This window comes from Empidonax traillii, unplaced genomic scaffold (assembly GCF_003031625.1).
Source record: "Empidonax traillii isolate 1590-97213 ecotype Southwest subspecies unplaced genomic scaffold, ASM303162v1 scaffold24:size2376012, whole genome shotgun sequence".
NCBI classification, from domain to species: domain Eukaryota; kingdom Metazoa; phylum Chordata; class Aves; order Passeriformes; family Tyrannidae; genus Empidonax; species Empidonax traillii.
In genome coordinates, this window is record NW_020955217.1 from 1531782 (window position 1) to 1547772 (window position 15991).

At 38.7% G+C, this 15991-nt stretch overlaps 1 protein-coding gene across 9 annotated transcripts in view; it reads right to left on the reverse strand.

The window, feature by feature from the left end:
* Positions 1–15991, reverse strand: part of ARID1B (AT-rich interaction domain 1B) — a 325355-nt gene that overhangs the window by 61604 nt on the left and 247760 nt on the right. For all 9 annotated transcript variants that reach the window (XM_027905010.1, XM_027905001.1, XM_027905021.1 and 6 more), the window contains one exon: positions 3651–3830. In XM_027905010.1, the coding sequence (XP_027760811.1) occupies positions 3651–3830 (180 nt within the window). The remainder of the gene's footprint in view (positions 1–3650; positions 3831–15991) is intronic.

A 15991-nucleotide genomic window follows, 5' to 3' on the forward strand; every position in this document is an offset into this window, starting at 1 on the left:
TCTGAGGGATTTTTGATTCCAGCTCCCTCTTGGCAAAGCAGTATTGTACCCAGAGAGACAACACCTCAAATGTAAGAGAAAAACCAAAGTAGTAACTGGAATCAGGAGGGGAAAAAAAAAAAGTGTAATGAAGATAAAGTAAAAAAAAAAGCTGACTAACAACCTGCCAAAGACAGATGTTCATACTTACTGCTGAAAGTCTGGTCCACTTTGTTCAGGTTTGCTGAACAAAGTGCTCTGATATCTTGCCATTTCTAGGCAAACTGAAAAGAGGGAAATTTGAGAACTGCCTGTAAGCTTTTGCTTTTTGCTTTAGAGACATAGGTCAGATTCACAGTATTAAAAATAGTATCTTAAAATAATCTTAGAATTTTTTACATGTGCATTTAACCATCGACTTTTTCTTGTACAGAAAATTTAAACCTGTTGTTCTGAATTCCTCTGAACTATTTTACCTGGGGGACTTCAGTAAGATACAGTTGATATATAAGTCTTAACTCCACAAGCTGTTGCATATGTGGGTCTGGATTCAAAGGTCCAGACTCTCAAGATACTTCAGGAATCTGATCCTTAAGATGCTAACATTTTAATTAAAATCTTAAAATAAGTGGGAGCTAGATAGCAAAGTGCTATTGTGAAGTGAGTCCAGCATTGAAAGCTGTAAAGCACAAATACTCAATTCATACTACTTTACCAGTAAAAAAGGGGGTTTAACTTACTGTGAAGTTCTGGTTCAAACACGACTCAGTAGTGATTTCTCTCTTTGTTATACCCAAACAGAACAGTTTTCTTACTGAATTGAGTAGGAAAAGTTAGGGAGACAGGATGCATTTCTGAGATGTTCTACTGATCCAAAGGAAGTTCTCCTCTGCCCCAGTCTTAAAAGATCCAACTGACTACAGCATCTAACTGCTCTCAAGAGTGCATTTAAGGGACATTTTGCTGTGGCAGCAGTCTGATGCTCGGGTTATAGACCAGAGCTTCATTAACCCCCGAGCTAGATGCTGTCCAAATACAAACCAAGGACTGTTTCTCTCAGTAAAAACTTCCCTTCTTGCTCTGCTTTTGTTTTTTACTCTTGGGGACAGGAAAATGCTGGGATTTAATAAAAAATTAAAAGTAATGTTCTGTACTGCATACTCCAGTGTTGTATCCCAGACACAGCGAAATGTGGAGCCAAAGCCATTTATTATTTTTGTAGGAAATGGTTTCACAGAATTGGACTAGGTCCCCAGTACAGAACTGCTTCCTGGGAAAATATATTTTGATCTTATTATAGATCTAAGTGTCATGTAAACACATGAAAATCAAATAAATCAACCATAGGCATGAAATGGATCATTCTGCTCTCATGAACTGGGAGCTAATTCTTCCAATCCAAACTTATTGGTGCAGTCTTACTACGGTGAGCAATTCTACTGCACAGAGGACACTAGCCTTGAGCAATGGTTTTCAGAACAGCACACAGTGAAATCCAGCATTCAGAGCTGGATCAAAAGCTTAGTGTCCAGATATAAAAATACAAGTAGCCCTGTCAAACTCAGCCTATGCTTAACAATGTTCTGGAGGAAGGCCTCTGTGAATAAAACATGGAAAACAAATGAGATCCTTGAGAATTACTTTAATAATTCAAAAACTTGGTTGCAACCCAGCTGATTTTTACATATTTGTTATTTTGGCAGTAGAAGGCAAATGGGGTAACATTATTATATATTCATCACTGCTGGCATATGATTGAGCTTTGTAGGAAAGTATGTTAAGAGTTGCAATTACAGACCATTTTCATTAAAAATGAAAAAATGCTATTAAAAACTTAAATTCAGGTAAATACATGACTTGTAAATATATCATCTTCATCCCCGGATTTTATTAATGGTCAGACTAGCCTGGTGAAAATTTAGTATTCTTTTAGTTACCTACAGAGCTGAAAGTCTGCAAGGTTCTTATTTTATGATGACCATGCACAGGATCACTAGTATTTTCCAAGAGCTGGCAGAAGAACACACTTTTCATCCATCACGCTATTCACCAAACCCTTCTGAAACAGACTGTTAATGACAATGATGCTCATTTTCTTCCTGTCCCTCAAGTTCACTTTTTAATAGCCGTTTCTTCCTGACCATGACCCATAAAATCATTACATAGGCACTTTCATCTACAGAGGGTGGAAAAGAACTGCTGAACTCAAGCAAAAAAGAAAGTAGTATTCGGCGTGTTACTTAAATGCATTGATTTAGTACAAAAACCTTTCCATTCAATCAGTGTGGATGGCTAATGTTTTACTGCACTTGACACCCACTATTCCCATGGTTCGGAATCTCAGCAGCAGCAGCAGTACAGCTGGAAGTCAGGATAGCACATCATAAATCCACTGGAGTTTTTACCAGTTAAGCTAGTTGCTCACTGTGCAGATAAAAATAAGCACTTGGACAACATTTTATGGTCACAAAATGGTTTCCAAATAAAAGGAAAGCACCAGTCAACTGGAGTCAGGTAATTATTCTTCACACATGGCTATAGGGCATTACTAGCCCCCTTTTACAGTTAGGGAAAGTGAAGCAGAGAAATGAATCTACTTGCCTAAGCTGAAAGATGATGTAAAAGGCAGAGCCAAAATTAGAAACTGGGAAATCTTGGCTTGTAGCCCTCTGCTCAGAACACTAAACCAAATGCTACCCAGAGATGGAACAGAAAGGAACATTGCGCAGGGCAGCAAGGCTCTCTGCAAACAAACATCAGAACTAATTCTCAGAAACTCTGGAGACCAAAATAACCCTAATCGCTAGCATGGGCAAGTCATCAAGCCCTTACAGAAACTCCCACTGCTAGCACTAGTCCTTTTTGAGGCTTTTAAGTAAGAAAGTAATAGTAGGAAGTGCTGAAATTGAAAAGCTTCTTTATGTACCTTTAAAGAAAATACAGCCCATTATATATTCCATGGCTTGACTTCAACTTCATTAAACCCCTAAACAGATGCATACTTTATAAAGGTTATCCATTAAAGGCAAAACAATAGACAAGTTCAAGGTTGTCCAGGGGCAGACACTGTGTATTCTATTTTTGTTTTACTCCCCCACCAATTCTGTCAAACAAGCAAAATAAAAGGAACTGTCTCTCTCAGTCTGAAGGGTTAGTTAAGATTCACAAATCATATGCATTAGAGCTCAATACTCTATTTCCACAGTAGCCACTGTGTTATTATGCTTGTTAGAAGACTTTACCCTCACAGTTACCATGCAATTTCAGGTTGGCCTTGGGATTTCATCCAAGAAAAGAAGTCCTATTTTGGGATCGGTGTTGTGACCCTTATTCCATGCTTGCTCAAACGCAGCCTCATCACAGAGATGACATGCTTGGGCTCCTAAACAATAGACCTGGCAATGCCACAGATTCATCATTCCCTTGCCTAATTTAAAGTCACTATTTTTACGCAGAGAAAGGTGCTAATAACAGAAACAACTTCTTCCAGGTGCAGCAGCTCCACCTTCAGATGACAGCTTTATTTGTTTAGGATTTTTTTTAGAGACAGTGTTGTGCGTGTATGGTTTTTGTTGTTTTCAAGAAATCACCTACCTACATACACAATACATATATATGTTGAAAAAAATTAATATGTAAGTTATCGTATCTATTACTAGTGAGCATTTTACCTTGTGGTCCATACTGGCTCATCTGAGGCCCATAAGTACCACTCGAATTACTCTGCTGAAAGCTACCCATTCCAGGATGCACTTGGCCTCCAGGTGAGGGGTGTGGAGACATGGAAGGTCCAGTTTGCTGAGGTCCATACTGTGACATTTGGGGGTTCCTCTGTATGCCTGCCATAAAACCTGAAGGGAGAAAAGGGCCAAAGCAAAAATTAATATTCAGGTAACTAACCTTTATTTTTAAGAAATCTTTGGCATTAAAATAAACCAACTCTCTTTAGTTATTTTCGAACTCAAAATACTCAGAAAACTGCTGTTGTTCATACAAACAGAAACAAACACATCTCCAAGTCAGCAAAGGTCTCTCAACCACAAAAACCTGCCCACATGGTTGCAAAACCCATACTTGTAAAAGAAGGACAGGGCAGTCCTGCTTAGTTACAAATGGCTGTTGATTTTAAAATTAAAACAATTTTTAGGAAAAAAATTAAGGCAATTATCTGCATTACTTAATTAGTAGTAGGGAGTTTGCCTGATGACTTATGGTGGGAGCATCACATTTTCCAAAATTATATGTTGCTACAAAAATGCCTAACTTCAGCATATAGAAACCCACTGTAAATACTGCTATTGCCCATAACATCTCCAGAGCTAAAAATTACCACTATGTAAAGACTAACCATACCAGTCAGAAATAACAGTTGCTCTGTTATGTATTTGTGCTCTAGGTCCTTCTAGTCTGTCCCCAGCACACCTCTACTGCATTCTCTCCTTTTTCTGTTTTGTAAATGTATTAATGAATCCCTATCTAATTTGAGGTTCAAGAGCTGCAGCAAGAGACCTAGTGAAATGCTATAAAATTTAGAAGGTTCATATAAAGGAACAGAACCAAGCCTATTAAATGGGAGATGAAGTGGCTTTTGTAGTGGGGGTTTTTAAGTTTTCATGAACTGGGAAAAATCCTGAAATCCTGCCCATGAAATGTCTATGTAGGCCTAGATGCTGGTTTGCTAATGTTTTACACCTTGAAAGGTTTCAGTGCTGCCTTCAATGTTGAAGAGGATGTGCTGACAAGATGGCAAGTTGTTTTGGTTTTGTTTTTTTTTTTTTTTCTTATATCTGGAGGAAATCCGCTTTCATTTCTGTTCTGCTTGCGTATTACATTTCACGTTTACCTTTCTCTGCAAGGCAAACCACGCGCTTACTGCAGGACAGCGTCCACTCTGCTGCCACTAAGCCTGGTGAGGAGTGAGACATGACCCCAGAGGGCCAATGTGCCCCAGCACAGCTGCCTTGTGGCCCAGGCTGCAGCCAGGTCAGACACCCACGGTCTGGGGCCGCAGGGAGATAAAATGTTACTTATGAAAGGTGCCTCTTCCACTCCCTTCCACTAATTTTACACATTAGACATATAGAGATACATGATCAAAACCCTAACTGAAAACACTGAGGTGCAGGTAGTATGGAGAAAAAAACCATGAGCTGAGATGACTTTGTTACCCCCTTGCATCCAGTTCTTTTGTGTTATGGACAGCTCAACCTGTACTGTGCTAAAACTCTGAACAACTGCCAGATTTGGCAGAAGATGAATCAAGTCTTCCTGATCTTCGTGCAAGCCCCAAGACAAGGAACTTGATCACACCTGAATTACAAAGTCAGAACCTGACACTTGCTCTGGAGGGAGCCAGAACGCACACACTGACACACAACATGGCAAATAACTGAGTGTGAAATGGCAGCTCAGAAACTGGTCTGTACTGGTTGGAAAACTCCACACTTCCGCAAAGGAAAGCTTGCATGACCTTCTCCACTTAGCTTTATTTTGAAACAGACTCCTTGATTTTTTAAACAGTTCCACTCTGCACACAAATCTTATTACAAAGCCTATGTCTTCTGCTGACAGTGCTGTAATTTAGAAACCTAATACAATCATATGTCTCTACAAAATAAATGCCTGTGTTCCCAACACACAAATGCCACATATATCACACTTGTGGGATCCATTTAGATGAAAAAAATTCATACTGGTCACACTAAGATTTTTATTACAAAAATAGTAAAGTTACTCCTGATTCTCATACAGAAGTGAGGTTTTTCTGTTCACTGTGGACCTTTCAATCTATGTGAACTAACTTTCCAACTACTGTGCTAGTGATTGTCGTGGTTTTGTTATGGGTTAATTTTGCCTTCTACTTCCTACATAATTACCACTAGTTGAGAGAAGGTATTTGCAGACAAAAGAGAGACAGGACTTGGGGGAAACAGTATATACATTTATTACTAGTAAAATAAAAATTACTAATAAGTTAAAGATTAAAGAATTATATCTATAGTAATTTTTACTCAAGTTAAAGTGCTATATATATTTACACAAAAATACTTCTTTCCTTTTATACCAGTCTAAGGAGAAGAAGTAGTCTCATTTTGTATTTTTGGAGTTCCAGCTTTTTTCCTTTAGTAACAGATCTTCAGCAGCAGCAGTACTTTCATTGCAGTTGGAATTTCTTCTCTCTCCCTCTTGTTCTGTGTTGGCTTCTAGGGCTGGGCTTACCCCCCTCCTGGGCTAAGACTGAAGGATGGAGATTACTCAGATCCCGAAGGGTTTTTCTTCCATAGGCTTGCAAGGGGACACTTGCTTACTATGGATCTTCTTCCACAGGGTTACAGGGGATAATGGTTTAAGAGTCCACCCCTGTTTCCCTATGGAGGTCTCTCTCCATGGGAGAACAGTCTTTGATAGACTTCTCGGCATGGGTCTAGCACGGATCCCACACACACACGGGTTCCAGCATTTCACATGGGCCATCTCGCTCCAGCATGAGATTTCTCAGAGTTACAAAATCTTCAACAGCAGTATGGATCCACACACGCATGGATCTCGTATCTCACCTGAGTTGTCACTGCTTCAACACAGGTTTTCCTCAGGGTTATAAATCTTCACTAGGACTCTGCCTCACTTCAGTCCTTTTCATGAAGTCTCGGTTCTCTTTGGTACATCCACAGACTTCTTTATCAGTTGCATGGGAGGTCTCTTTATTTTAATAAACTTTTACAGGTGGCAGGGATTTATTTTCAGTCTTTTCCCTGCTAAGGAGAGAGAGCAGAAAGGCAGGGGGGAAACAAGCCTCCCCCCTTTCGCATTTTACTTTTCTTGCTGCAGTTTCAGCTGCCAGCTTCGACCTTGGAAGCTCCGTTATCTTTCGGCTGGAATTTTTCCACAGCGGTTTCTGTTCAAGCAGTCCATCTTTTAAACTTTTTTTTCTTTTCACTCTCTTATTAGAGAGAAGGGAGGACTTCAGTGCTGCACCTGCTCCCCCCCCCCCGGCCCAAGCCAGGGGAGGAGGGAGTCTGGCCCTGCTTCAGGCCGCTACTCCTCTCCCCTACATGGCTGCTACTCTAATTCCAACTGCGCCAACAACCTTCTCTTCCGTTTTCTTGAAGATGTAATTAGCAAAGACGTTTTTGAACTTTTGATTAGTCTTTTTGTCCGGAAATTACTTGGATAAAACCATCATCAGCCCCAAGAATGGGCTGAGGGGGCAAAACCATGACAGTGATTAAGGTTTTTCAGCCCAGTTATTATTGCAGGCAGTACTTAACACCACAAGGATGGATGACACACAGAAAAGCTACCGGTACAGTAATTTCCAGTAGTGATGCAGAGGGACTGGTTGTTGAAGCTAGTGGAGAACATGGACTAATGTCTAATGAAAACCATGGAGAATATCAGTTTTAGCCATCCCGCTGTTGTCAAAAAGGCTTCTGGAGGGACCAAAGTAATAAGTGAAGTAAGTGTTTCTACTCAAATGAACTCTTTCTCCGTAAACTTCTCATCCATTTCTGATGCTGTGGAATGGACTGCACAGCTACATGTACAGTCATAAATAAAACATGCCAGGAGGAGAGAGGTGGCACCTGTGTTCCCACAGATAAACCTTCCCACTCAATCCTGTTAGTCTTATCTGTGTAACTCCTGTGCACAGTCCCTTGTCCTGCCTTATACATGCTCTGGGCTGTGGCTCAGGGAGTGCTTACAGGCATTGGCCAAAACCATGCTGTGGGCATGACAGTATTCAAGAGTAGAGACAACTGTCTGATACTACTCAAACTCATGTTCTAGCCTCAGTTTACAGAGATGCTAACACAACAAGAAATGAACAGACTTTTGACGAATTCCTTTTGACATGAGGCACAAATTTCACCATCCCAGAGGGTGTAAGACTCCTCTCAAATCAAGACTGGCTTTGCTATCTTCTCTTAAAAGAAGATAAAGAATTAAGACAGGTAAAGAATTAAGGAAAAGGAATCCTGAAATTCAGGAAGAATATCTGTGCTGTCTTATCTTCTGTTACTGTCTGTACAGTATGTTAAAACGTGGTGTTAAAACAGGACATGCTCTGACTTACTTCCAGAGAGCAGAGGAGTCATTTCAGCTACAGCTGTGATGGGGAGAAGGTAAGAACAGGTTCTTAACTGTGTTCTGGATTCAATTACAACATGGAGTCTCTTGTCATCAACCTCCATAAGAGCCCAGTGACCATTCAGAGATCAGTGCATGAGTTTGAAACGTTTAAATTTTTGCAGAAAGCTCAGATGTCTTACAGAGAAAAGGGTTCCTGGTTAATACATTAGCATTCATGCATCATAAAGAGAAAACAACATCAATTCTAGAAATCTTATCAGAAATGAAAGGGAGCAGCTGGCATCCATTCATTTTTCCTTATTTACACACATTTTCCCTAGTGTTCAACTTCATTTTATAGCCAATACAAAAAGAAATAAATTTTCTTTCCAGAAAATTAGATCTAAGATAAAGTTTTCTTTTGTAAAGAAGGGAAGTAAGATTACATTAGAGCTGCACTGGAGTAACGGCAGTGGAGTGATTCAACAGCCAGACTGCATCTGACATGTCAACCTCTGTGACAACAAGGCAGGTTGTTTTGTCTTTTAAATAAACTGCTAGGAAAGAGTATGAGCTAAGACTTTCAAAATTGCAATGGCAACATGCTCATCAATGAACGAATCTACTCTCTTCCCTTAATACTAGTGATAAAAAAGAGGTAGAGGTGATGCTTTACTTGCCATCATAACAAGACATTACGTATCGAAAAACCACTTGAGTACGTTTTTGCAAACTAAGCTATTTCAGAAGCAGCTGAATTAAGTGATCCTGCCAGAAGCATTTTCTTCCTTTTTATTTTTTGTACTACACTTGCATACCTAAAGAATGATTGTCTTTATTAAAAACCATTTTAATATTGCAGTCATCTTTGCTTCTCTTTTTTTTTTAGTTTAAACGAGGCAGTACAATACTATTAACAATTATCACACCGTAACAATAATAAAATGTGTGTACATGTTCAAGTGTAACATACAGACAATGTTTAAAAATGATCAGGTGGCTCTTTATTTTTCTTCTTTCTTTTTAGCAAAACAGAGAGAAAATATAAACTGAGCAAAGCTTATGACAGAAATGCTTCTGTTCCTTTGATGAAGTAGAAGACAAAAATGAAGCTTTTGTTGTCCTAAGCGGGACTAACATCTGTTAATATACATCATATAGCTAATCCCCCTTATGATGCCTTCTAAAAAACATTAAAAAAACCTTGTCTTTCCCTTAGGCAAATGTACACACAAAATTATAAACAACATCAAATTACTAAAGCTTCACGAAATTAAGCACTAAGGTTGTATTAATTATATTTGTACATTGACCAATACAAAATCATGTGTTTCTTGAATACTATTTCCTTAGCACTAACCATGAAAAACTCCCACTGAATGTGCAGGGTGCTGCTATAAAATCTCAAATCTCGGCTTGAATATGAAAAAACTTAAAGAAAAGCAGAAGCAAATACAAAGGAAGTGACTGCAAAGGAACAAGTTATTGCATATCAGTTGATGAACAGCAACTACTGGCTGTGTGTGTCTACTGGCACACAACCCACGGTCAATAAGAGGTCTTTTGATTTAGCCATTGATTTTCATGAATGAATTAAACCTGAAAACACGTGGAACACTTACTCACTTTAAGCTCACAAAAACTTTGGAATTTAGAGTGATAGCAGGTCATCATTAAAGTACACATCCAATAAATAAAAAATGAGGAAAAGTACAACATTCAACAGTATATTCTAAAAATTAACCTACCTAAGGGAAAAAAAAATACATTGGGCTATGGTTCTCTCTAGAGAGGCATGTTTAGTGACAGAGCATGGGACCAAAACAACCGAGGAATCTCAGTGAGGAATAAGAAAGTTCCCCTTGTTCAAGGGCAGAAGCTGAAGAAGGGACTAGACAGGCTTATTACTCTGAAAACCATGCAATGAGAGAAGCAGATTGAATGCATGCACTAATCATCAAATAATTACAGAAAAATAACATAAAGTCCTCTACTTATGAATCAGCTCAAAAAAATTAAATAAGTGAAGAGATATTTTCCACTACCACTAAAGGAAAAACTTATGCATGTACGTGTAATCACAAAAATTTCCAGTGCTTGGTATGTTAGCAAGGCACTGGTCAGTACCCTTGAGAAAAAGAGCAAATGTTTGCACACCCATGACAGAAGTTTTTGGCGAGCTTTCCTTTCTCAAACAGTTTGTGTTGTATTCCCTCTGTCAGGATTTTCACCACAGAATACAACAGAACTGAGATGGATCTAACAGTGACTCCCAAATCTAGCTCATCTGTGGATAAACAAATTTGAGATAGAAGTCGCAGAATAACACTAAACAAATGAAAAACATTATTCTGTGTAGTGAATGTAATAAAATTTGGCAACTTGTTAGTATGGCAAGATGATCAGGAAGATCACAGTCAGACTGAAACTCTGCCTAGCCCACCCATTTCAGATGGCAAGTACAGCTCAGGAAGGCTTTGGACTGATGAACCATGTCTGGGTTTTTGCCCATCTAAACATCTCCACAGTCAGCACCTCAGAACACAGCAAGGAAACATCCAACAGAACACAGCTCACACATTAATGAAGTGTTTTAGTAATTGAAAGAGTTGATTATTCTCACATAAGCTTGTGACACCAGAACCCTTAATATGCAATCAAGTTGTCTGCACTGATTGTTGATGGTACTGGAACAAACATTTTCATATTTGTTCTGACCATGGTGTGGTCAGACCTGGAGATGAGTGGGTTACAGATTGCAAGAGCTAAGAACACACTGTTGTTCCATTGCTTATGGGGGGCCAGTGCTACCTGGCCATAAAGTACTTACTGTCACTGGCAAAAAATGGCATGGTACTTACCCCTAAGGTGCTACTTAAAATAAACATTGAAAAGGACACAGTGAGAGAGATTTATGTACTGTAAAAAAAACCTAAGCAGATGAAAATGCTGTACAAGTCTAAACAAATAACAGCAATTAAGAAACTGGGGAAGGTTTGACCCATGTACTAGAATACAATCCAAGTAAATCAAGTGAAATCATGTGGGTGGCATAAAAAACCCTGGCTTCTAGAGCAAGCAGGCACAATATTTCTTTGCATTCAAGATACCTCAGATCTTATTTTCACTTTCCAGAAACCAGTCTTATTAATATATGTCGAGCTAGATTGGTGACAGCCCATATGAAACCTATGTTTGACACACATGAAGCATCTGACTTAGTCATTTACGCTACAGGGTGATGGGCTGGTGAGCACACATAGATCATCTTGCAGTGTCAATGTCATTTAGATGATGCAAATACTAGTTCTCAATATTCTTGACCAGTTAATAGGCAGGTAAAAGAAATAAAGAAAAAAAAAAAAATAAAAAACACACCTGCATTGAAGCAATGCAGTATTTTTGGATGTCTCTGTATGAACTTGTTAGATGTGTCCCAAGCAGCACCACCGACGTGCACAATATTTAGACACCATGTCTCTGCTAATGTACCTGATATTGAGTGAACACTTAGGCTGACAAGCAACTTCAGTAACTGAGGGGTAGCAGCATAAAAATATGTACTGAGATCACTGACACAGGACAAATTCAGAGGCTTATTCTTTAGCCGCTAAAAGGAAGGCTTAATAATATTTTTGATAATCAGAATTTAACTCAAAAGTTAAAAAAATATTTAAAATTTCTCATTTCTTTATCCAATCACATTCTATTTTTAAAAAAAGTTCCAAAATATTCTTAGGAGAAAGGTCTTCTTGGAGAAAAAAGAGCAAATGTTTGTACACCCATGACACAGTTTTTGGCAGACTCTCCTTCCTCAGACAGCCGTTTGCGTTGTATTCACTCTCTCTTCTTCTTTTAATAAACTGTTCTTCTAATTAGAATTTCTTCTTCTAATGTTTCTCCATTAACCATGAAAACAAAAAATCAAGTTTCTACACTGAACTCTTTTTTTTCAGCCCACATAAAACCTTGTCATCTTCTCCAAGTCCATCAGGACACGACTGAACACATTTGAAGTTTTCTGGGCTACAGTAATAGTGACTTGATTTCCCTTTGGTAGCTGGACATTATTTTCACATTGGCATCTGCTAATACTTCAGTATAAGCACCACATTTCTTCACACCCATTCAACAAAGGATGTTTCTTTGCTTATGTGAAACAAGCAGTAATGGAAAACATCACTGTAGCAAAATTAGGACTTCCTGCAAAGAGATCTGCAGTACTTCTCCTTTTCACAGAAAGATCAATGTTTAAGAAAAAGCTCTGGACTGGTTTTATTTTTCTTTAAAATTATTTTCTTATATGCTTTAATACCTATCTTGCAGTCTCCTCACTGTTTATTTGTCTGACTGCTTCTCTTCACAACGTGAATAGCTTTGGGGAAGATGGAAACTAATGACCTAGCTAAGGCTTTAACCCAGACCCCCTAGTGTTTTACCAGCTGTGCTATTAGGTTAACTGGCTGAATCTCCTCTGCTTCTCTCTCTGATATTACAAAACCCAGCCTATGTATAGCATGCAATAATGTTTAAATTTTTCCCACCTCTAAACCTTCCTCTGCTGCTGCCTAGCCTTGAAATTCATATAATCTATCACTGATAAATTAGAATCTGGGGAAGGATCAGACAGATTACCCAGATGGTAGCCGGGGAAGAAATATCCAACCTTTCCTAATGCGAACCTTGCATAATGCTCTCTGATGCAAATTTTAAGTGCTATACTGAGGACAGAGAAGGAAAGACATTTGTGGAGATGCTGATGCACTGGCTGAACAAAAAAAACATTGCTCATCCACCACGTTACACATAATTTGTTACTGTAACACACCTTACACCAGATGCTTCTACTATGATGCTTGAAAAATCAAGGCAACAGTGACTGGTAGTAGAAAAGCACCCACCCTGTCCTCCCAACTGCCCCTGAAGCGAATCCTTAATTTTAGTAGGTAGCTTGGACTGCTGGAATTAATCTCAGCAGCAACATGAAAAACCTGAGGAGTATTTCTGCTTTGTACAGTCAACATTTGTCCAAGTTTGCTTAATAACATGCATACTTAGGAAAATCATGGAGGAGAGCAAGGAAGGAATGGTATTTTTAAATGTATAATATGCAAGGTCTGCAGGCTTAACAGTCTAAATTTCAGATTTGAAAAATTTACCCTCCCCACAGACTGCTGTTCCAAGGTTCCTCGGATCAACTCAGATCTTCCTTTTCATGGAGTAAATATATTGAATACCATGACATATATATTTTTTTCTTTTTTGTGGACAAGACTGAAATACACACGATGTGTCTTTTCTGTCTTGCACACATGTAAAATAAATCATAATGTTTTTTCAAAAACACAAAATCAGCATATTTTCCTCAGTCTCCAAATGCCTTTGTCTCAGTCTTATTTTTACCATGATTTATGATTTGACTGATTTTCCCTTTCCTTGTTTTGCAGCTGTTCCCTGACAAGCGTTTATTCTGCAGCCTTTTGGGACAGAAAGAACTATCCAGTGTTAGCTATTAATATATGTATTATATAGATTTCAACTCACTGCCCTATATATTAACTTAAAACGACATAAAATGTCTTAGATCAGAGGTTCTTTATCTTTAGAGAAGCTTCATAAAAAGGTTAACTTAGTTTCTAAGGGAGTAGCGTCCTGAAAACAATGGTGCTGTTGAACAGGCAGACCACAGGCAGCTCCCAGTTTATAGGCCACCACGGGAAGCTGTCCCAGGGACAGGGGTCATACCCAGTAACTTTATGTCAAGCCTGGTGACAGCAACACTGACTGTCACTTTGTCAAGTTCTTCATCAGTAACTGCTGTAGCTTATCTTGCTCCCTGAGCCCACAGGCAGGGAATTTGACAGATGCCTAATGAAGTCAGTGGAAACTTCTCTATTGAGAAGTCTCTCTGCCGGCAACTATATAAACTCTCTCAGAATAAGTCAATTTTGCTCCCTAATAATCCCTAAAAGAGAATCCCCAATTTAGTTTAAAAAATGAAATAAAGATTCATCCCCAAGTACAACAAGATTTAACATCAGCGAGAAGAGTGCAATGACCAGCTGCTAGTATACAAGACATATTTGTTGAGACCTGACTCTGGGTTTTGATTGTACAGATACTATTATCTACTACAAATCCTACTTCTGCAGTGTTGCTGTCTCCCAGTGTGGCTTATCACATGTAAATCATACTCTGTCCTGCTTCATTTCTTCTTGCAGATGGCCAGTACTGCCATGTATTTAGTGTAGGCCACAACTAACCAGATCAACCTAAGACTGAGACTGGCTGGTGTATATTTGAAACCCAAGTACAGCCTGAAACCAGCATCCCGAAATGGCAATTGACACCTTTAACAATTAACCTGTTTTGGCAGAGTAACATAACTTTTAATACTTTTGGGCAAGAAAAGCAGGTCTTCTGAAGTGCTTGAGAGACAGACACAAAGCCATTCACTCCACAGCTCAGCAAGAAAAACAGTAACCTTTCAACCCAGAAATGTTGATTACTAATTAAAGTAGACATATTGTAGCTTTTTTGCTGTGCATTGCTAATCAAAATAGCAAAGAAAAACAGCATATATATATTTAAAAAACCTGCTCATCACATTGAGACTACATTTCAGTTCACTTTTCTGTCAAATTAAAAATACAGAGGTAAAAACGAATTATAGCCTGATCGTTTTTAAAGACTGATGATAAATTTAGCACTCACTAAACTGAGAAACTAATGCAGTTTTTTTGAATCACCAAAGAAGTTTAGCACACAGCTCTACTGCATAGCTCTGCCATCACATACAGGTCTGCTCTGTGTACTTGAATGCATCGTGTTCCTACTTCATCACGTGACTTGGGATAAAAAAAGGTATGTTTTACAGAGTTAAGTGTGACAGTTTCAACTAAAACCTGCTTTTCCTCCTTACATGATGCACTTTTTCTGGCTGTTGAGGGCATAATTCCTCTAACCCCAGTTTTCTGGGCATGAAGATTTCCTCCCAGCCTGGCACAGTGTTCCTACGTACCAGACAGAGCTCAGCTCCTCCGCACTGACCCACTTGGAGCGCTATGTACAGAAGAGGCACTCAAACATACCTGTGGCTGTGCACTCAATGCATGTCTCAAGCATCTTCCTTTAAGAGCCTGAAACACTTCAGTCTACATCAAGTAAACTTATTACCAAGTCTGATTTAACCTTAAGTGGTGTCATCGTTAACATGGCAAGCAGAAGAATTTTAATGACAAGAATCATTTTATTCTCTGGCTCCTCAGTGCTCTGAATAGATCCCAAATCCCCAAATGAGAGCAAAGAACGTATTCTCAGGGAAAAAGTCTTTTTAAGATCTAAAAGCAAACTACAGTATCTTTTTTGTTGCAATAAGAATTCTTTGATCTATTTTCTTCCTTCTGGTTTGTCTTTTTAAGAAGAGAATAGATTTCAGGGAAAAGAATCTCTACCATCGAATGTCAGTATTAAGCCATAAATCTCATCAGGAATTGTAGGTGCAAAATGCGCAATTGGTATTCTGTGTCTTCCGCACAAGCAAAAACATTTATATTTTGTTAGAAGAAAATACACGACAGTGGAATTTATGTGATGACTGTGTACAAATAAGCACGCCCAGAAAACAGTTAAAGGGGAGAAAAATACCTATATGAAATCTAATGAGCAAATTAGGAAATTGTAGTTACAGGAATTCAGTTGCTACTTAGTGTTTATAGGGAAGCACAAAGAGAACATCAAAATGCCTGATCACATCCCATCTGTTACTACCTCTTGCTGGATAACATCTTGGCTGCCAAAAAAGCTATTTAAATTTACTACATTGCAGCTACTGATAAATATCACTTCTGAGAAGATCTAATACTAAATAAGGACAAGATCTGAGGATAAACCTTACAAGCAGTTGTGTCAAAAAGATCCAAATTTTTGCTTACTATAACAC